General features: G+C 29.8%; 1 protein-coding gene across 1 annotated transcript in view; it reads left to right on the forward strand.

The window, feature by feature from the left end:
- LOC107453436 (bone morphogenetic protein 1) overlaps nucleotides 1-24675 on the forward strand; it is a 253920-nt gene that overhangs the window by 163331 nt on the left and 65914 nt on the right. The window contains exon 8 of the mRNA XM_043049329.2: nucleotides 2285-2509. Within this exon, the coding sequence (XP_042905263.1) occupies nucleotides 2285-2509 (225 nt within the window). The remainder of the gene's footprint in view (nucleotides 1-2284; nucleotides 2510-24675) is intronic.

Raw genomic sequence — 24675 nt, forward strand, 5'->3', positions numbered from 1 at the left:
CTTTCATTTTCTGGCTGTACATTGCATGGAATGGTGGTTATTTTTAAAACATTATTTTAGAGTTTTAGTTAGGGCCATCTGTTAGAATACTTTGTAACCATTTTTGAAAATTGATGATACTTAAATCTGCTTTTCTAAGCTTAGGCATACGTTTCTATTTCCTTCAGGTTTTCTAATTAGATTTTCAAATCATTGGTCATTTTTAGGACATCCAGTGGACAAAACATATATTTTCGTCTTTATACTAAGATACAAGTATAAATCGAGTATTGTAACAATAATTTAGTCTATTAAAACTAAAGAGATTTATTGTGGTCAAAATATTTGGTATTTTCGCGCTGATGGTAAAAGCAAATTTGAGCAAATTGTTAAAAAATTAGTGAATTTTGAAGCGTAGGCAATTGTTTTTCATTGAAAATTTTAACTAATTTTTCCTTCTTGGCTTAAAATAATGGAGTTTTTTTTAATTAATCTGAATCTGCAAAGCTGATTACATTAATAAATCATTGGAATTGAAAATTTCCAAACATTTCTCAAAAGAACCAATAGATTTAACAATAATTTCATAGGCATTTATATCAGTTATAGTGCTAAAATTGTATGGAATGATAGATTTTAAACTATGAATATCAGAGAATTTTTCAAAAAAAATTTCTGAATAAGAAGAGGTATTTCTTTAGAATATCTAGAGGTTATTCAATAGGTATATTCCAAAAAGGATTTTCTCGACATGACTTAGATACTAAGTTCGCTTTAAGCTCTAAAAGCTTCTCTAACCATTCAGTTTTTTTTACACAATATTTCTGTTTAAAATGTATCAAAGCTTCTTTTGAAATTTGTACAGATAAAAATCGTAACCGCATTTAAGATTTTATCTTCAAGACGAATTATTGAGAATTTTTTTCCCCTAAATAATAAAAATATAATTTGATTAAAATTACTTTACTTACTATTGTAAAATTTAACCACGCTTGAGGCATATATTATTTTCAAATTAAAAATACAATGATCTTCAATGCTTGTAACGAATTAACTTTCTAATGGTTTTTTTTATAAAGATGTTTTTCTCTAAGCTATGTTTTTTTGAGTGATATTTCTGATTGATTTTTTTACATGGTTTTATGGGATTCAGTACTGTGTGAAAAATATGTGAAGTTTACCAATATTGAAAAGTTTCTTTTCTTCAGAAATTCTGAGCATAATTTATGCTTTCTGCTATTATTATGGCAGTGGTTCCCAATTGGTGTTCCGCGGTACCCCTGAGTTCCATAGAAAAAGTACTAGATTTCCGAGATTTTAGGCAAAATTGTCAGCCATGAAACCCCGTAAAAAATTTCATATCCAATTAATTTTCCGTTAGTTATATTATATTGATTTGATAACTATTCTCAAGATTTATTTTATCCTTTTTCATTTTTATTCAAACGAAAATCGCATTCCAGCTTATTTATTTTCAGTTTATACATACTACGAAATCAAATTATGAACTAGATTAGATGACTTTTTAGTTCTGAAAATATTCAACTGCCAGTAATGAAACCCAATTTTAAAATTAGTAATGTTAAAACTACACGATGAAAAAATTCATTATTTATTCATTCATTAAATCTTTTCAAAATACTTAAAAAATTTTAATTTATTAAATATTTTCAAAATAAATAATGGTCTTTAGTTGATTAATATTTTTCCCAATTTCAATTGAAATTTTTCGGAGTTTCGCTAAAAGAAGTTCGTTCGATTAGGATTTCGTACCCAAACGAAAATGGGAAATCACTGTATTATGGCTCAATAATCCACTTAGTAACACACCTTTGTTTCTTTAAATCAATTGATTTTCTTTCAAATTTGATTTTTTTTAATTCCACTAATCAGTTTTATATTTCATTATCAATAGCCAGTTCAAAAAATTTACTTACAGACGTATAAGATTTTTTTTTTAAAAAAAAAAGACTATAAGAAATTTTTGGTGATCCTACATTTAACGTTCTTTTAACACTTTTTATATCTGGTTTTATATATTGGTTTAAATATATAATTATGAGTGGAAAAACTGAATAAATTCCTTTATTTTACAAAACTGAACAAAAATCGCCAAGATAGGAGTGATATCATAAGTTCTCAAAGTATTACATTCTATTTAATTTGATTCGGTATTTTTCAGCAAAACACCTATTATTATTATTATTATTAAATCCCTGTGTATTTTATAAAAAATTTATTTGGTAATAACAAACATAAAGAAAATTGATTAATTAAGCTGAAAAATGGTTATATGCTTTTCCAGGCTGTGGCAAATCATTGCAGAACCCTAGCGGCATACTATCATCTCCAGAGTACCCTAATTCGAATCCCCCCTCGGACGGAGAACGCTGTGAATGGAGAATCACAGCTACACAAGGCGAGAGAATCATTTTAAATGTTACGGAAATAGATCTACGCTTATCAGATAACTGTGAAACTGATTATCTTGAAGTTAGAGATGGATATTGGTACAAATCACCATTACTGGGTAAGTCTGTTATCATACTAATCGTCTCTTAGCTCTTCAAGCATCTTAAAAGTTGAAATCAAATAGATTTATGAGAATAAATTATGACATTGCACCAGTATCATTTAACTCACCTCCAGTAAACCAACCAATAAAACGCGTGGCTCTTTCAATAGTTTAACATAATTGCCGTGCTTAAGTTTTATGATTAAGTAAATAATATCTTACGCATTAATAATACCCCATATATTAATGACAAAAACAAGCACCACAGTTGTGTTTATAAATACGACGAAAGTTTTATCTGCATATTTCACATGTTAAGTTATTGTTTTAACATTAGTTATTATTTTAGTTATTTATTTATACAACCAATGTCCATTTTCGTAAACACGCATTTCGAGCTATTTCAATTTTCGTAAACACGCATTTCGAGCTTTTTCAATTTTCGTAAACACGCATTTCGAGCTATATCCATTTTCGTAAACATGCATTTCGAACTTTGTCCCTTCGTAAGCACACATTTCGAGATTTTATAGATTTAAAATTTAAAATTTATTTTTTGTGATTATTAATTTATTGTTAATTATTATAAATAGAGATTAAAAAGAGTTTTGCATGTCAATGACTCTAAGTTTTTTTTCCCCTTCACGAAAAGAATTATTACTATTATGTATTTAAGAGTTTAATTTAAGTGAATCTGAATTTATAACAGTTAATAAGCTTTATGCTTGAAATGACATTGAATTTATTATTTACACATCGAATTTATTACATTGTTAAAATGAACTTATGCATGCTAAAACTTCCGTTCAAAGTATTTTTCCACACTGCATTTTTTTAATTTTTTTTCTCGTTATGCAATAAAATTAAATGGTATTAACTTTCTTCCTTCATGCCTAATGCGATTATCAGATTTTTATACTACGTCTGCAAATGATAATTGGATGATTTAAGCTATTATTACAATAAAAAAATTCATTTGCTTCAATTCTAAGCCTAGCTTTGAGCTTAACTAATGCTACATAATATTTGTTCTGCCAATAGCTATAGTTCTTTGAGTTAAGCTTAGATAGGATTGAATATTTTCGAGGTAGCATCTTCTTTTCAGAAATTATATTCTCGTATTGTTTTTTTTTTTTAATAAAAGGCTGTCTTAAACCATAAAGTAAATGTATTTCCAATTTCGCACCCTATCAATGCAGCATATAATGTAAAAGAGTGGAACGTGTTGTAAAAAAATGAAGTTTTTTGTGAATTTTTTTTAAATACTGCTCAATCTATTTAGCAATACAAAATGAAATAGCGAAAATTTATTTTGAACAATTAGTTTACAGAATGGCTTTTTTCATTTTATTGCCCACAAAATAAGCATATTATTATTCTAATGGTCTGCCAACAGTCTCATTGTACTCAATAAAACTATTATAAGCACAGTTTGGCGAAAAATTCAGGAGATTTACGTAAACGTTTCTAAGTAGTTGTTAATTATCTTCCTGAAACTTAAAATAGATAAATCGCATGTGAAATACAAAGATTTTTAAATGAATTTGCAAATTCTTTTTTGTTGATCCAAACCAAAAAACTAAATTACGTGTAAATTTAATATTTAATGATATATTCATTTAGTGTTTAGATATGCTAAAAACGACCATTACGTAGCATTGAAAAGAATTGTGGAAACATTAAAAATAATGCTTTTAATTCTGATAAACTGGCACATTCTTCGCACAAACTCTAGTCCATATCTTTCATCATTACAAATTACATAGCTTTAAGTGCCTAACGTTTGTCCAGATACGATGACTTACAATCACACAAACATTGCTTCTTTAATAATTTTTTCACTTTATTTGCCGACTCGTATAAAAAAAAGCAGTTTATAAAAAAAAATTTAAAAAAATTCAAATTTCGCTGAAAATCATCATAAATAATATTATATTGTTTCCATTTTTCATTAAAATCCAAAAATAAAGAGTAATCTGTATTTGATCTAATAAATTTCGAACAAGGTGCCAAATACATCTGCTCTTTTTGGATTAACCTATACAGTAAATTATACTTAACGTTTTATAAACTTTAAAGACTATTATACTAAAGTTTTGAAAACTAGTTTAAAAAATCTATTATATTAAATATATGAACTGTTATACTATATTCTAAAAGCAGGGATCATAATGCTACAAGGAGTGATCAAATGAAAAGGTACGAAACGACGTAAAAACGTAACAGTTAAATATTTGCATATTCCGCCATGGGAGAACGTAGCGAGACATCTCGGGATGCGATTGGAGTCTCTGACTGGGATCGGAGCGTGTACGGGTGCCCGCATGCGCAGGAGAGAGCTGAAGCTCTTATCAAACGCGGCGTCCAAATGATGCGGCAGTCCGTATGAGGACTGGATGGCGCTCGCGTTGCAAAATTCGACGGTGGAGGAGCAGCGAGGTGTTATCCGATTTCCTCGAGCACAGAAAAACCATTAACTCCAATGTGTACTGTGAGACACTCTGACGCCTACGCAGGTCCATCAAGAGCTAAAGACCGGGGCTGCTGTCGGAGGATGTGGCTCTGCTCAGTGATAACGCGCGTCCACAAGTCTCCAGAGTCACACACATGGAACTGGCCAAGTTCAAGTGGGAGACGTTGGACCATCCGCCCTACAATCCGGACTAGTCGCCCTGCGATTTCCATGTGTTTGGTCCACTGAAGAAACACCTGAAATGGAAGCTCTTCAACTCGGACGACGTACTCAAGGACTGGATCTCGTCACGGCCTCTGGAATTCTGGGAACAAGAAATCCTGCGGCTTGTTCATCAGTGGGATCGTTATGCTCAGGCCTATGGTGTATATTTTGAATAAAGTCTACATTTGTACACACCGTGTCGTTTCGTACCATTTCATTTGATCATCCCTTGTATATTCTATACAGAATTCAAAAAAAAATTTAACTCTTTCAGTTGAAATGAAGCGTTAAATACAATTATTGTCGACTGTAAAATATCATCTTGTTTAGAACTCTAATTGTATGTGAATTGTATAGTATTTGAGAATAATCGGATGCAATTATCGTATGATTTTAGTCTATTTGTATAGAAATTTATTTGATTAAATTTAAATACATCCTTGTGTTCAATTATCAGTCACTAAAATTTATATAATTTACTCTTCCTGTTCGTAAGAATATTGTTAATTTACCAATCACATAAACTCTAATTATTCGAAACTTCAAATCTCTGGCTTTACGAACTTTTCAATAAACCCGCCAGTGAATGGTTAGTCACTTCCCATACACATGCCAATCCTTTTACGACACCAGCACGAAATCAAGCAATTCAAAGTGGCTTCTCTGTCCCAATTTAAACTGAAGTGAAACAAGTTAATTTTGAAATGTCCAAAAGATCACGTTTGCCCGGAGATCCTAGACAATCCCTAATATTCCCTTTCTCGTCTTTTCCCTAAAACCGCCAGTTTATGCAAGACTATCGATTTCGGACATGATGATAGCTGAGTAGACTTGAATTTCGCATTTGATTACTGCGTCAACAATCGGACCCCTCGTTTAATTCTGCAGAGTAAACTTGAAACTTTGACCCCTCTCCACCCCTGAATGAGGGTAAGCCAACAGCTGGGGACACTGAAGTAAATGTTTAGTGGGAAAAGCTTTACAGGAAGATTGGGGAATGCTTTCTGGTTTCATTAATGACACCTGGTTGCAAGGATGATGTTGCTGATGAAAGGATAGAATTACGTATGTTAATTAGGGTAGATTACGGAGATAGGATTTGTTCTTAATTTGGTGTTATTCGCGCATTCAACTGCGTGATAGTTGACCATAAATAAATGTGCTAAGTAGGTAAAAAATAGACTGTTTAGACTGGGATCTTGATAACGTTGTATTTCTGAATTTACAGTGCTTAAAAATATAATTGGATGAGGTGAGTTTGTTTATTAAATATAAATAATTTTTGTGTTTGTAAAGTTAAAGTCGGTGCACACACTAAAAATATGGAAGAATTAAGATTTTTATCATTATTATTTTTTTTTTTTTTTTTAAGTTGACTTTTCATCAAGATAAAATCTAGCCAAATTGGCGTCTTTTTAAAAAGAAAATTATAATTTTTCAGTGTGATTTTTATTTTTCTTGGAAAAAAAGTTTCCTGAAAAATAATCTTAAGTATGTAGCAAAGTTAAATATTGCACAATTATTGCAATATTGCTCAGCTCATCTCATGTTGTTTTTAACTTTCGTTTTCGAGTGCGTTTTTTTCAGCGGTAAAAAAACATTTGAGCTTAGTTTGATATTTCTAACGTCTAAACGTTTGGCTCATAAGCAAACTTATACCAAAATTATCGTCTTGCTGAGATTCTTGCTTCCCCAGATTTGCGAAGAGAAAATCAGATTTTTGCTTTAAAAAAAAACTAGTTATTAAGATTCAAAAGAATCAGGAATAAAGCTCAAAAGCTATGCGTGCAGGCACTAAATTCTACCCAAACTATAAATGGTTAAAAAAGAGAGAAAATAGTTTAAATACATTTTGTCAGTGGACTGAAAAGGAGACAAGGATTTAACCTGTTAAGTTGAACCCAAAATGAAGTGTGCATCGTAAATTTCTATAAACACACGCGTTTTCTATATACACATGCGTTCTCACCATGTTTTCTCAAAAATGATTCAAAAATTTATTTGTCTCCTTTGTATTCAAATTAAAAAACGTAGATTTAAAATACATTTTATCTAATTTATTTTGACTTTTACTTTGTGAGTCAAGTTTGGATTAACGATAAAATGGCGATTAATTCCGCTTTTAACGATTGGGAGAAACAATGGAATCCGGCCCAAATTTCCAGTCAAATTTTTAATACACTAATAAGTCAGATATTTTATTGACAAATTTTTTTGGTGATAAATTTTTATAACTGCCCGAAGAAATAATTAAAACATATATCGCTATGTATTACCAAGTTCTTGTTGAATTTTGAGTATTATAGTTAATCAAAAAGTTCTTGGTTGTTTAAATAATAAATTATGCTTGTAAGGGTCAGAAAATGACTAAAACATTATTAATTATCAGAGTCGAAACTCCAATCAAAATATGTGCTTTCTTAATTACGTATCATCGCCATCATTAGCGTGACAGCCCGATATAGGCCCTGGCCTTCTCAAAAAATCTCTTCTATCCTGACAATTTCGCAGCAATACTTCTCCAGTTTTAGCAGTTCAGTACTAGAATATGTGCTCTCTAGTTATCCTAAAAATGGTCGTTATTTTGTTCGCAAAATTCAACCATTACCTTCACAGAAGCGAATTAATAATAACGTAGCAAAATGTGTTTCATTCACAACAATCAGTTATTAAATCTTGAAGATTGTCTAAATTTTAAATGCTTAAGAACCCATCAATATATTTAATCTGATTATAATAATAGATTCTCTGTTCACAGGTATTTATTCAGTTATAATACATGTGTCATTTTAAGACACCTATATGACTTTCTTTCCATTTCTAATTAATGATTATCTAATAATTTAATAACTTCATATACAAAGTTTCAAACTAACAGTTACATCTCTACCTCACCTGACACAGCCATTGATTTAATTACCCAACCATTAATTAACTTTGAAAACAAATTATTCTGTCTATTAAATTTCAATCTCCAAATGTTACTTCTGCTATTAACTCGAACTATCGGAACGAGTTTCCAAATTAAGTTCTGCACTACACAACAATTTTAACTTAACATTACACCAATCGGGTAAGTTATAAATATTATAACTTTAGTCATTAACTAACTTGGACACCTTCATAGTGTTAACTCTATTACCTCTCTCCAAGGATTCATTTATCTCAACGCCTCGTTCATCATTTTCACCCCCTTTCTGCAGAGACAGGAGATAGTGAAGTTCATATCTTCACGTATCGATTATACCGCTATCGATACATTTCCTAATCGATCTCCAATACACGAAGAGAGGAATGATGTAATGAGATGAAAAAGCTATTTCCATTGGGGATATTTTTTTTTTGCACGTGCCCAGATAAATCCCTTTTTGTTGCGATGGAATTTGTTTCGCTCTCTAATGGAATATAAATTAGTTCCATGTTTAATATAGTATATTTAAAATCAAGTATAAAATTAAATTTGGAAATGTAAAACTTCATTCTGCTAACTGTAATTACATTCTGTTAAAATTGATTTGATTTTATTATATACTTTGATATAATGAGCTATTGGAGATGATATTGAAATTATGCGAAGTGAATCTGAAAACAAAATTATTGCATGTTTAGATGATCCAAAAAAGCACCAAAAAGTATGTATTTAACATATAAATTGCAACGTATCAAGCTATATAAATAACAGTTCTGTCTCTTAAAAAAAAAAACTTTTATTCACAAACAACACAAACAGAAATAAATATGAAGTACCCGTAACGGGATAGTTAAAATATTATAAAACAACGGTTTATAAGAAAACACAAATTCCAAAACAAAACTAAACTCAAAAGGAAAAAAAACTCTGTTGTTCTAAAAAGGTTTTCTAATTTTATCGTCAGCTTTTATTTTACTGTTTATCTCTTTATGTGTTTATTTTATTTTATTCATGCTTTGCTACCACGTCATTTTTTAATACTTTTATTCGTGCTTTTGCTAGCCAATTATTTTTTTAATATTTTTAGACTTTGTAATATTAAACGCCAAATTTGGTACGGGACGTTGAGTTCAAATTTGATGCAATTAAATATATGTTTTTGTCGTGGGCCATTAAGGCACTCGGGGTGCGAGTGTTCTTGTTTTCCAGTGCTACCAGCTATATCCAAGAGCTCGATACCCATTAATCCATCCATTCATTCACCCACTGATCGTAATCTTGACCTGAACCCTTCAAGCAAGGCAAGATTAAAACAATCAAAATCAATTTGATTATCAGTTGACACTAAATAAAGATGATAAAAGTGGTTTGTCGAAAATTCGTTTTAATTTTACTTATCAATCAAATAGGTTTTAATGCTTGTATTTTGCCTTCTCATAGATTGCCTTTTATGAAAATTTTCACGAATTTTAAGAACATTTTATTTAAATATTAAAATCCCGTTATCGTGTAAATGTTCTCTTATGAAATCTATTAAAAGTTTAATGTTTTATTTTAAAACTAGTAATTGGAAACGAAGAAAACATTCACAGTCATATATAGACCTGAAAATAACCACTAACAACATGGCGAGTCAACGATTAAAGTGGCGACGACTTAAATTAAATAAACAATCTGTTACCCTTTTCCCATCTTTTTTTTTTCTTTAAAAAATCTTTAATGATAAAAGTACATCAATGCAGAAATATTCTGGAAAGTAGAGTTTTCATTAAAATATTCAATATCTCCATTCAAAATTTTTATCCTAAAGAATCCAATTTTCGATGGAAAGATTCGTGTAGAAGGAGAGTTCTTTAAGAATTTACATATTTCAAAGTTTTTATGTATATGTTACCGGCAAAGTAGGAAGCACCGGCATTCTATGGAATGCCTAGACATTGTATGTAATGCCAGATGTTTTTAGACAAGGTATGAAATATGAGTAGTATTACATACTTTCCCAAGTATTGCATGTAATACCTTGTCATTCTATCGAATGACAAATGTTATTTAGGCAAAGTATGAAAAAAAGGTCCAGATGAGGTTATTATTTAAATGATATACATTTCTCAAAAATAAAAATGTTATTCTGAAAAAATAATGAAAGTGCAATTAAAAAATATTTATTAAAAATGCGTAAAGAAAAATGAAAGTTGTACAAAACATAATTTATGCCTTTCTTATAAAGTATTCTCGTACAAAGCCCAAAGTGCAACTGATCAATCGGAGATGTATTTAATACTTTGCCAGTTTCTCATTTGGCATTCTATAGAATGCCTAGGAAATGTGTGAAATATAAATCGTTTTGTACATTGATGGCTAGTTTTAGGCATTATATACAATGCCTAGGCATTCCATAGAATGCCGGATTTCAAACTTTGCCACTCTACATTAAATACATTTTGCCTCCCAAGGTATTTTTAAAGTTCTTTAAAGTCAGTATGTTTGACTAAATTGTATCACGCATTTATATTTTTATTATTCAATTAAATTTTTATTGACGTAAATTATTTTAAATATAATTTTTTTTTTAAAAAATTTAATCCAAGCGTTTTCAAAAAGTTGCTATTAAATTAAGAAGACCGATCCATATCAGTTACCCACTTATTAGATTTGCAGAAAAAGTTGCTACTAAGTTATTAGAGTTTACTGGCCACTGGCAACTAACTGAAAATTTAAATTTTCAAGTCTAGTTCATGGAACAGAAAACCCATAAATATCTTTGAGATAACTTCTTCAAATATTTACGAAATAAGTCTTTGAGTTATCAATGAAAAATCGATAATGTCCTTATGATTAAGGACACTCTAAAGATTTTTCCATTTCTTTTTCAAGTGAAATGATATATTTCTGTTACGATAGAAGACTCTAATGCGTCCCCAGAATGGGACGCATTAGAGCCAAAGCGGAATGAAGCAATTTATTCGTTTCTCTATACATGATTCCTTGCGCCGAAGGCAATTCTCTTGACAATCACGAATTTAATTTCCATCGTGTGCGGAAATAATGAAAGACAAATTTGTCTCTTGCGCCATTTTTTTTTCTGTCTCTTCTGAGAAATCGTAATAAAACTTTTTTGGTTCTTTATAGTATTAACTCGTTTACGCTGTTTTTGCAATAATATATAGAAATTCGATGAAACTTATTGCTTTTGAAAGAATAATTAGAATATTTATTGTTTTGGCACACAGCGTTTGGCAAAAAAAAACTAGATGTGATGTAAATTCAAACATTTACTTTTTTAAGACGCAAAAATCTTCTCAATTTTTTGCGATTGTAATATTTATTGCATTACTTTATTATTTAATATACTTTATTAGGGCTTATCATTAATGCCTATTATAATTTTACTTGTTTTCTACTTTTATGAATGTTATTTTGTACGAATAAATTTACTTATTCTACTTACTAAGTTTGCATACTTTATTAGTAAAGCATTTTGCAAATAGTTGTCATATAACTTGATCAAAATGAGTCCTCAAAGAATATGAATCCTCAGAAAAATAATAAAATCTGATTTATATTAAATTACTCACCGAACTGTAATTATAGTTGTTACTCGAAAATATACACGTTCTTCAATGCTTATAACAGTTTATTTAAATACAGTAACTGAACAAAATATCTAAAATTTAGCTTTAAACTTTGATTATCTGAGTATAAAATAATGAACAGCAATTAATAATCAAATGAGTGAAAAAATTTATAAACATTCGATTGCTACTGTCTTACTATTTTACTATTTTCAAATATAATGCGAACTTTATTACATTTCATAAAATATAAACACATTATACTCTTGATGCGAGCATTAAATCTATATCGTTTGTCTGTATTGAGCATTAAATAATAGCTGAATAAAGTATTTTTGCTTAGAAATATGAAGCTTGAAAAAAAGTTAACTCATAAATTCGATGAATAAAATCTTAAAAAATTTCAATTCATAAAAATTATTTTTTACATTTTTTATTATTATATAAAAAATGTAAATTTTAATTTTTAGCATTTTTTACAAATCGTATGATATATACACCGAAGAGCCATTACATTATGACCACCCTCCATCTTTAACATTGTTTCTCAAAGGGGGCGTTGGGAGTAAGCTGAGGGGCGGTGGACTTGTTTTGGGCTGTAGGGGGGGGGCGATGAGCATGTTTCGTCATTCAAATTTAGTTTTTAAAACTCTCAAGTAAAACTATTAAATTAAGAATCATTTAATAAATCAAATTAATCTAAATTAATATTAAAGAAAAAAAGATTAAATTAATATATTAAAGTAAGATTATCTGATGCAACATTAGTACCAGCAGTAAAATGCAGGCTTACTAACCACCAGCAGGCTTACTAACAACCTTATCACAGAAATGCGACGATGGTTTGATAAGCTCTCATACTATATCAAAATTAATTGCTAAATCTGGGAAATGTCATACCATCGGCAAAGAATTGATACTGTCGGCTGTTAGGAAGTTTCAGAAACAGTTTTACACTATCCAGCCTCATCCGATTTAATCAAAAATATCCCTTGCAATAGTGGGTCGACATGGTGGGTTTTTCGCCATTTTGATTTCTACATTTCTGAAAAAACTTACTTTGTGGAAGCAGAAATTTGGTAGGAATGAGTTCAGCCAATTTCAAATCTTATCGTATTTTGAAAAGAATGGCGAAATTTCCTCTGATGATACACAAGAGTATAGTTAGCACCTTGACTCTTTGCACATGGACTGTTCTGACCGTTATAAATATGTTTTGTTCCGGAAGTCTCTCAATGGGTTATGAACCCTTTTTTGAATATTGAAGCAGAAAAGGTTCAGATTCAGGAGGAATCGGTCGAACTTTCAACTAATGAAGCTTTGAAATGGTGATCGCTCACAGAATTTTGGCTTCAAGGTCAATTTGGCTTCAAGGCAACATCAGTCGCCTCTACTCTGAATTGTTGACTATTGTCAATTTTTTTCTTAATTTCCTTCCCTTTCTCCTACCTCATAGAACGTGGATTCAGTGCTGTTATGGATCTAGTCACAAAAAAGAGAAATAGACTCGAAATCATGCAACGAGGGGACTTGCATCTTCACCTCACTAAAAATATTGAATCGAACGTTAAGAAACTGGATATGAACCATCAAATACAATCATTCCACTGACATGTAACTTGATTGTTTGGTTGATACTACTTGTATTTTCGGGTGTTTTTAATTATTTAATTAAGAACAAGTGACTCTTTTTAAGCATAGTTTTCTTTGTTGTACTTTTTTTTTCATTACCGTATTTATTTTTTTTATGACAAATAGACTGCGATTACCTGCCGGGAGAAAGTTATCGAGTTAACATACACATTAATTATTTTAAAAAAAAACACATTTAAAGCTTAAAAAATTGCCTAAAAATGCCTCTTATAATTCACCACACCCCCTCCGTCTTCATGCTCTAAATAACTCAATTTTAACTAAGGGGGTGTTGATATGTGTTTTGCTTCTTAAGGGGACGGCAACGTTAAAAAGGTTGAGAATCTATGATCTATAACAATGGGCTCGCCCAGGTTTTCATGGTTTCTCGCCCAGGAACAATGTTTTCATGGGGCACATTAGGACCCATAATTCTCATAGAACAATCCCTGACGTCTGTAAGCTTCTTGAACATAGTTGCAGATCAGGTTCATGGCAACAGTTTTTCTTGCGGGGGATGGTGTTTACCAACAGGATAATGCACCATGTCATAAGGGCCGAATCGTCGAGAAACATTCCAGTGACTTTCAAGTCATGTCTTGGCCCCCAAATCCACCCGACCTTAATCCAATAGAACATTTGTGGTCCTACTTGGAAAACCAAATTCGTGCTGCCGCGCTACCCCCTCGCAGTGTGAGGGAATTGCAGGACCAGTTGGTGAGCGCTTGGTACCAAATACCTCAGGCTACCTATCAGCATTTTGTGGAATCAATGCCACGGTGGGTGGTAGCAATTTTGAGGGTTAAAGGTGGCCCTACGTGTTAATTGCAGGGTGGGCATAATGTAATGGCTCTTCGGTGTATATTTATGCTGTATTCTTTTCACATTTTGGCTGAGAGAAATCTACTTAACTCAAATAAGGATTGTTCAAATTTCTTACCTTTGTTATGATATTTGTTCAAATTTCGGTTATAAGAAAATCTACTTGACTCAAATAAGGTGATTTTAAACTATAATATTGTCCAATTTCTCACTTTTATAACATTTTGGTTATAAAAAAATCTATTTGACTCAAATTAGGTAATTTTAAGCCATAACATTGTGCAAATTTCTTACCTTTTATGATTTTCTATTGTAATTAAACATTCTGAGCAATAAGGGTAAAGCAAATCACTTTTCGACGTAGAGAAAGATCACTTCGCTTTTTAAAGAAACACAAATAGGAAAATTCTAAAACATTTTTATGCAATGAAATTAAACCAAATGTGTTGTCGTATAAATTGGACTTTGAGAGAGTAATTAGTAATCACCTTTCAACTATCATTAATTGGTGCTAAAAATTGTTTAAAATATTCTTGTAATTTAACTGATTTTTCTACTGCTGTCATTTTATTTTATTGTTTTCAAATAAAATGCAAAATCTATTACTTTCTGTATAATTAAAAACCATATCACAAAGTAAAAGTCCATTACATGAAAATAAAAGCTTATAAAATTAAACTTAGCAAATATTAGAGTGTTTAATATTATGTTAATAAAAAAATTTTAATGATCCAATTGATTTTTTACTGTTACCTTTCTATTTCATGATTTTCAAATAAAATTTGAATTTGATTACACTTTATAAAATAAAAGCCCATTTCTTGTCTTGTTAAACAAAATCACATTGCAAAGATCACTTCTTTAAAATTTTAGAAGGGGTCCTAAAAGTTATCCTATTTAAAAAAATCACCTTTTCTTCATAAAGTAAAAGTCCATTACATAAAATAAAAGCTTATAAAATTAAACTTAGCAACCTATAAGTGAAGGTATACATTTTATCAAAAAACAATCGAGAAATTCGATTGCTTTCCAATTGTTATCTTTCTGTTTCATTATTTTCAAATAAAATTTGAACTAGATTACACTCTATAAAGTAAAAGCCCATTTCTTTTCTTGTCAAACTAAATCACACTCTAAGGATCACTTCTTAGGAACTATTTCACGTTCAATCGCTGTTATTTAAACCAAACCACCCACATCAAAATAACATGTTTCCAATATTCTACAGGAAGCAATACCTAGACATNTAGTGTTAACTCTATTACCTCTCTCCAAGGATTCATTTATCTCAACGCCTCGTTCATCATTTTCACCCCCTTTCTGCAGAGACAGGAGATAGTGAAGTTCATATCTTCACGTATCGATTATACCGCTATCGATACATTTCCTAATCGATCTCCAATACACGAAGAGAGGAATGATGTAATGAGATGAAAAAGCTATTTCCATTGGGGATATTTTTTTTTTGCACGTGCCCAGATAAATCCCTTTTTGTTGCGATGGAATTTGTTTCGCTCTCTAATGGAATATAAATTAGTTCCATGTTTAATATAGTATATTTAAAATCAAGTATAAAATTAAATTTGGAAATGTAAAACTACATTCTTCTAACTGTAATTACATTCTGTTAAAATTTATTTGATTTTATTATTTACTTCGATATAATGAGATATTGGAGATGATATTGAAATTATGCGAAGTGAATCTGAAAAAAAAATTATTGTATGTTTAGATGATCCAAAAAAGCTCCAAAAAGTACTTCTTTAACATAGGTATTGTGACGTATCAAGCTATATAAATAACAGTTCTGTTTCTTATACAAAAAACTTTTATTCACAAACAACACAAACAGAAATAAATATGAAGTACCCGTAACGGGATAGTTAAAATATTATAAAACAACGGTTTATAAGAAAACACAAATTCCAAAACAAAACTAAACTCAAAAGGAAAAAAAACTCTGTTGTTCTAAAAAGGTTTTCTAATTTTATCGTCAGCTTTTATTTTACTGTTTATCTCTTTATGTGTTTATTTTATTTTATTCATGCTTTGCTACCACGTCATTTTTTAATACTTTTATTCGTGCTTTTGCTAGCCAATTATTTTTTTAATATTTTTAGACTTTGTAATATTAAACGCCAAATTTGGTACGGGACGTTGAGTTCAAATTTGATGCAATTAAATATATGTTTTTGTCGTGGGCCATTAAGGCACTCGGGGTGCGAGTGTTCTTGTTTTCCAGTGCTACCAGCTATATCCAAGAGCTCGATACCCATTAATCCATCCATTCATTCACCCACTGATCGTAATCTTGACCTGAACCCTTCAAGCAAGGCAAGATTAAAACAATCAAAATCAATTTGATTATCAGTTGACACTAAATAAAGATGATAAAAGTGGTTTGTCGAAAATTCGTTTTAATTTTACTTATCAATCAAATAGGTTTTAATGCTTGTATTTTGCCTTCTCATAGATTGCCTTTTATGAAAATTTTCACGAATTTTAAGAACATTTTATTTAAATATTAAAATCCCGTTATCGTGTAAATGTTCTCTTATGAAATCTATTAAAAGTTTAATGTTTTATTTTAAAACTAGTAATTGGAAACGAGGAAAACATTCACAGTCATATATAGACCTGAAAATAACCACTAACAACATGGCGAGTCAACGATTAAAGTGGCGACGACTTAAATAAACAATTTGTTACCCTTTTCCCATCTTTTTTTTCTTTAAAAAATCTTTAATGATAAAAGTACATCAATGCAGAAATATTCTGGAAAGCAGAGTTTTCATTAAAGTATTCAATGTCTCCATTCAAAATTTTTATCCTAAAGAATTTAATTTTCGATGGAAAGATTCGTGTAGAAGTAGAGTTCTTTAAGAATTTACATATTTACCGGCAATTTTACATATTTTTTACATATTTAGAATTTACATATTTAGTTTTTATGTATATGTTACCGGCAAAGTAGGAAGCGCCAGCATTCTATGGAATACCTAGACATTGTATATAATGCCAGATGTTTTTAGATAAGGTATGAAATAATTGAAGTATTACATACTCTCCCTAGGCATTGTATGTAATACCTTGGCATTCTATAGAATGACAAATGCTATTTAGGCAAAGTATGAAAAAAACGTCCAGGTGAGGTTATTATTTAAATGATATGCATTTCTCAAAAATAAAAATGTTATTCTGAAAAAATAATGAGTGCCATTAAGAAAATTTATTCAAAATGCGTAAAGGAAAATAAAAGTTGCGCAAAACATAATTTATATCGTTCTTATTAAGTACTATTCTCGTACAAAACCCAGAGTGCAACTGACACATTCTGAGCCTAAGGTGCGCGTTAAAAGTCACGTGCCTTGCACGTGATATTTGAAACGAATCGGAGATGTATATTATGCTTTTCCGGTTTCTCATTTGGAAATGTGTGGAATATAAATCGTTTCATAATTAGACATTATATACAATGTCTAAGCATTCCATAGAATGCCGCATTCCAAACTTTGCCGGTAACATATACATTAAATGTATTTTGTCACCCAATATATTTTTAAAGTTCTTTAAAGTCTAAATGTTTCGCTAAATTTTCTCACACATTTATATTCTTATTCTTGAATTAAATTTTTATTGCCGAAAATTATTTTAAATATAACTTTTACAGAAAAAAAAGTTTAATTCAAGCGTTTTCAAAAAGTTGCTATTAAATTAAAAAGACCTATCCATATCTGTTACCCACTTATTAGATTTGCAGAAAAAGTTGCTACTAAGTTATTAGAGTCTACCGGGCCACTGGCAACTTACTGAAAATTTAAATTTTCAAGTCTAGTTCATGGAACAGAAAACCCATAAATATTTTTGAGATAACTTCTTCAAATATTTACGAATAAGTCTTTGAGTTATCAATGAAAAATCGATAATGTCCTTATGATTAAGGACACTCTAAAGATTTTTCCATTTCTTTTTCAAGTGAAATGATATATTTCTGTTACGATAGAAGACTCTAATGTGTCCCCAGAATGGGACGCATTAGAGCCAAAGCGGAATGAAGCAATTTATTCGTTTCTCTATACATGATTCCTTCCGCCGAAGGCAATTCTCTTGACAATCACGAATTTAATTTCCATCGAGTGCGGAAATAATGAAAGACAAATTTGTCTTTTGCGCCATTTTTTTTCTGTCTCTTCTGAGAAATCGTAATATAACTTTTTTGGTTCTTTATAGTATTAACTCGTTTACGCTGTTTTTGCATTAATATATAGAAATTCGATGAAACTTATTGCATTTGAAAGAATAATTAGAATATTTATTGTTTTGGTACACAGCGCTTGGCAAAAAAAAAAAAAAAAAAACTAGATGTGATGTAAATTCAAACATTTACTTTTTTTAAACAGAAAAATCTTCTCCATTTTTTTGCAACTGTAGTATTTATCGCATTATTTCATTATTTAATATAGTTTATTAGTATTTATCATTAATGCTTATCATAATTTTACTCGTTTTCTACTTTTATAAATGTTATTTTGTACGAATAAATTTACTTATTCTATTTACTAAGTTTGCATATTTTATTAGTAAAGTATTTTGCAAGTAGTTGTCATATAACTTGATCAAAATAAGTCCTCAAAGAATATGAATCCTCAGGAAAATAATAAAATCTGATTTATATTAAATTACTCACTGAACTCTAATTAGTTGTTACTGGAAAATATGCACGTTCTTCAATGCTTATAGATGTTTATTTAAATACAGTAACTGAACGAAATATCTAAAATTTAGCTTTAAACTTTGATTATCTGAGTATAAAATAATGAACAGAAATTAATAATCAAATGAGTGAAAAAATTTATAAACATTCGAATGCTACTGTCTTACTATTTTACCATTACGAACTTTATTACATTTCAGAAAATATAAACACATTATATTCTTGAATGCGAGCATTAAATATATATCGTTTATCTATATTGAGCATTAAATAATAGCTGAAAAAAGTATTTTTATTTAGAAACATGAAGCTTAAAAAAAGTTAACTCATAAAATCGATGAATAAGATCTTAAAAAATTTAAATTCATAAAAAAAAATTTTTAAATTTTTAATTATTACATAAAAAAATTAAAATTTTAATTTTTAGCATTTTTTACAAATCGTGTGATATATATTTTTATGCTGTATATTTTTTTCACATTTTGGTTAAGAGAAATCTACTTAACTCAAATAAGGTGGTTTTAAGCTATAATATTGTTCAAATTTCTTACCTTTGTTATGATATTTCCTCAAATTTCGGTTATAAGAAAATCTATGTGAGTCAAATAAGGTGATTTTAAACTATAATGCTGTTCAAATTTCTCACCTTTATAACATTTTGGTTATAAAAAAATCAACTTGACTCAAATTAGGTGATTTTAAGCTACAATATTGTGCAAATTTCTCACATTTTATGATTTTCTATTGTAATTAAAAACTCTGGTTAGTAAGGATAAAACAAACTACTTTTCGATATAGAAAATGATTTATTCGCTTGTTATAGAAACACAAATAGGAAAATTCTAAAACATTTTTATGCAATTAAATTAAACCAAATGTGTTGTCTAGTAAATTGGGCTTGGAGAGTAATCACCTTTCAACAGTAATTGATTGGCATTAAAAAAAATTTTAAATATTCTAGTAATTTAATTGATTTTTCTACTGCTGTCATTTTATTTTATTGTTTTCAAATAAAATGCAAAACCTATTACTTTCTCTATAATGAAAAACCATATCACAAAGTAAAAGTCTATTACATAAAAATAAAAGCTTATGAAACTTAACTTAGCAGCCAATAGTTGAGTGTTTAATATTAATAAAAATAATAATTCAATTGATTTTTCACTGTTGCCTTTCTGTTTCATTATTTTCAAATAAAATTTGAATTTGATTACACTCTATAAAATAAAACCCCATTTCATGTCTTGTTAAACAAAATCATACTCCAAATATCACTTCTTTAAAATTTTAGAAGGGATCCTAACAGTTATCCTATTAAAAAATTCCTCTTTTCTTCATAAAGTAAAAGTCCATTACATAAAATAAAAGCTTATTATAAAATAAAACTGAGCAACCTATTAATGAGAGTATAAATTTTATCTAAAAACAATCGAGAAATTCGATTGCTTTCCTATTGCTATCTTTCTGTTTCATTATTTTCAAATAAAATTTGAACTAGATTACACTCTATAAAATAAGAGCCCATTTCATGTCTTGTTAAACAAAATCATACTCCAAATATCACTTCTTTAAAATTTTAGAAGGGATCCTAACAGTTATCCTATTAAAAAATTCCTCTTTTCTTCACAAAGTAAAAGTCCATTACATAAAATAAAAGCTTATTATAAAATAAAACTTAGCAACTTGTAAATGAATGTATAAATTTTATCTAAAAACAATCGAGAAATTCGATTGCTTTCCTATTGCTGTCTTTCTGTTTCATTATTTTCAAATAAAATTTGAATTTGATTGCACTCTATAAAATAAAACCCCATTTCATGTCTTGTTAAACAAAATCATACTCCAAATATCACTTCTTTAAAATTTTAGAAGGGATCCTAACAGTTATCCTATTAAGAAATTCCTCTTTTCTTCATAAAGTAAAAGTCCATTACATAAAATAAAAGATTATTATAAAATAAAACTTAGCAACCTGTAAATGAATGTATAAATTTTATCTAAAAACAATCGAGAAATTCGATTGCTTTCCTATTGCTATCTTTCTGTTTCATTATTTTCAAATAAAATTTGAACTAGATTACACTCTATAAAATAAAAGCCCATTTCTTTTCTTGTCAAACTAAATCACACTCCAAGGATCACTTCTTAAGAACTATTTCACGTTCACTCGCTGTTATTTAAACCAAACCACCCACATCAAAATAACATGTTTCCAATATTCTACAGGAAGCAAATTTCCAATTTCAGAACATATATATTTTCTTTTCTAGCCAAGATCTGGGAACAGCTAGAGTACGCCGAAATCACAGCTCCAAGAAAACTAAAAAAATATATATATATGGGGAAGAGGAACTCCCTACTCCCATATCTGATATCTACATCACCCCCTAAAAAAAAAAAAAAACACCGATNAACACCTTTCTCTTTTTATTTATTTTTTTACCCTTGAAGCGTTAAGAAACATTAAATAAAAAAATCCCTCGCCCAGGACGCGATCCCAGATAAGTTTTGCGGGAGTTTTTCCTGGGAAAATTTAATTTGTAGCGGTAAAGCAATCGTAAAAAAAGTAATTTGCCTTATCTGGTCGGCCAAGAAATATTGGAACACCCTTCTCTATGGGGAGGTGGACTGGAAGTTCCAGTAAGAATGTAAACAGAAAGACAACAGATACTGGGGTTGTAAATTTTTATTTATTTATTTACCTTTATCTGAAAAGGTTAGGGCTATTCTTGGAAAGTGCTATTAAGTGAACAAAAACGGAATTGAGAACATTGGCTTTTAAAATTTATTCTACTTTATGATCAGAAATATTATTAAATGCATTCAGGAACGTTTTGTGGTTATAAATGTTATTGTTTTTGAAATGTTTGAGTATTTAAAGAGAGTTGTAAAAAATTTGCATTATTGAGATTTTTTATTTAATTTTAAATTCCTTTCGATAAAAATATGGCTTTTCCTGTTTCATAACTATAAATATTAATTTGTTTTCTACAAATAAGTTGTGTTACTTTGAAAGTGCCATTAATTTGTTTTCTTACATAATTTAAACAAATTATTTCAATGAAATAGTTAAAATAATAGTGTTTTATTAAAATATTTTGATAGAAGTAAGCAAATCCATTTATCAACTAAGCGCATAAGTTCACATGATCATACACGTCGGAGCGTATCCTGCTACGCGCGCTTCGCTCCACGTATTGTGCTGTGACCTTTATACTTTTACGAGAATCTATATTTTTATACAATAATCTTAAGAGAATTAAGTATCTAAATATGCAATTTTTTTTCATTTTTTAAAAATTTTATTGTGTTGTTCCCCCTTAATAAAATTTAAAAAATTTTCTTCAATTTCAATGATCATTGAAACATAATTATCTTCTCTGAAAAGTTATTTAAAGCCGTGAGATCCGTGCTTTGTTTTATAACCGGTATGGAAAAGCCGATCCAATTGTGAATTTGCAACTATCATGTTCAACTCCGTGCCGTCCCGCAGTGGACTGATCGTTAAGACACGGTTCCCAGCAGGTCACCGAAGTCAATCATCACTGGCTACGGTCAGTGTGACGGTGGGTGACCACTCAGATCAGTCTGTGTAAGGACCGAGGGTGTGCGGTATTGGTCCTCGTTAATCTACTCTACCCTGAAGTGCTCGACTTCGCGTGCAGGTCGTCGGGCTACCGAAGCGGGATGCCATCCCCTCTGCGGAGGATCAAAATTGTAATGGCATGTCTTAGGATCATAATCAGGGGTGTTTACCAGACCTTCGCCAATAGCCCACCGTGCAGCTCTAGTGCGACGTAAATTAACTACAACAACATCTACTCCGTGCCCTTGTAATTTTGTACCCAATCCATAATAAGAAGAGGGAACTCCTGGATCAAGCAATGGGTCAAAATAGCGTTCGTAGAGGACTTTTTGATGGAACTAACCCCCATTTGCGTTACATGGAGAGTAAAATCACGAAAATCTCATGGTTAGCCCGGATTCTAAGCAAAAGGATTCTAACCCACCTATGGAATTCTGACCGTTAGTATGAAGACAGAGTTCAAAAGAAACATTAGCCATCCCCTGGGAGGTAAATCGTGTGAATAAAGCTGCTTAAACCTTATTATAAAGTCTTATTTCATTTGATTCTTAACAATTTGTAAACGTGAACTTCCATGTTCTTGCACCAATTTCCTCTATTCACAATATGCGTCTCACTACAAAACACTTGGTATAAACTGTAAGGTTTCATTAAATACAAGAAAAATGCATTATCAATGCAATCTTCGTATTAGGTCAATGTTGAGTCAAAATTTTAATAGCGGTAACACCCAAAATTCGATATCATAATTTTTACATTTTTTGTTGTTTTTTAAAAAGTTTATTTTATACAAAACAATAGCCAAAAACGATTTTTTTTCATTTAATTTATTTTACAAGATATTTACAATTGAATTTTAAAGCTCTTTTTAATTAAAATATAAATATCTAAGGATAGAATGAAAGGATTTTAAAAAAAATGTATCTCATTTTACGCGGAAATAATTGAAGTTTTTGATAAAATAATTATAATAAAATTTGTTATTTTGTGAAACTTTAGTTGAGGTTTTTAAATTCCCTCCAAGTTAACTGATACAGCGCAATTGAGTGATCAGCGGAGTGGAGTGGCAGAGCCCACCGCGGTGCAGCGTTTCGCGAAAAAAGCTATAACTTTTTATGGAATTGCGATCCATTTTTTCTTAAAAAGCCATTTTGTCCAGAATAAAATTTACTTTGAAATGGGTTTTGTTTGAACTTTGTACGACATTAACAACATTTTTGTTCTTCATTTTACAACTTAATTTTGCAATAAAAAATAAAATTTTTAAACATTTGTTTTATTATAATTATTTTATCTAAAACTTCAATTATTTCCGCGTAAAATGAGACACATTTTTTTTAAAATCCATTCATTCTATCCTTAGATATTTATTTTTTAATTAAAAAGAGCTTTAAAATTTAATTGTTAATATCTTGTAAAATAAATTAAATGAAAAAAAATCGTTTTGGGCTATTGTTTTGTATAATATATACTTCTTAAAAAACAACAAAAAATGTAAAAATTATGATATCGAATTTTGGGTGTTACCGCTATTACAATTTTGACTCTGTTACGAACTTAATCATAAGACTGATAGACGTACGTATAACGGCACAATTAATAAAGTTAAAATAATTCCAATTTTGTTTTAATAATTTTTATTTGTTGCCCTTTCCGCTGATTTTGCTTTGTTAGGTTAAGCAAAACAAGTTTTCGTCCAAAAACAGGCTAGAAATTTCTTCGTGCTACGTAGATAAAAGCGAAAAACAACCTAAACAAATGAAGAATAGAAATGTATATACTATAATTTCCATTCTCTAAACACTAATCTTCCTCATTTTCTGAACACCAAATGTTATTAGAAAAGTAAAGAAACGAGTGCAAAGTGGTTTAACCTGCAGGAACAAAGCAATAAATTTGAGCAAATTAATAAAAAGAAGGGTAATAAGAAACAGGTGTGAAGAATTTAGTGGAAACCCAAAGTGCAAAATATTAAATTAGATTTCCTAACACTGGGGACGAGTGTTATACTAGACAGATCACTAACTAGATTTAGAGTTATTCAGAAAGTATGGAATGATTTTTAGAAATCAAGCTCGGTAGAAAATTAGCAGTACTGAATGATTTTAGCAGAATAAAACTAAAATCTGTGAGAATTCAAGCTATGCAAGATAATGAGAAATCATTTATTATCCTGTCCATATCTTTCGTGTTTAAATGAAAATTTAAGGGTACGATTAGCTTGTCCAAAATATGTCACACTAGCAAAAAATCTAAGAATACCCCCA

The sequence above is a fragment of the Parasteatoda tepidariorum genome, chromosome 6 (assembly GCF_043381705.1).
Source record: "Parasteatoda tepidariorum isolate YZ-2023 chromosome 6, CAS_Ptep_4.0, whole genome shotgun sequence".
In the NCBI taxonomy this organism is placed as follows: Eukaryota; Metazoa; Arthropoda; class Arachnida; order Araneae; family Theridiidae; genus Parasteatoda; species Parasteatoda tepidariorum.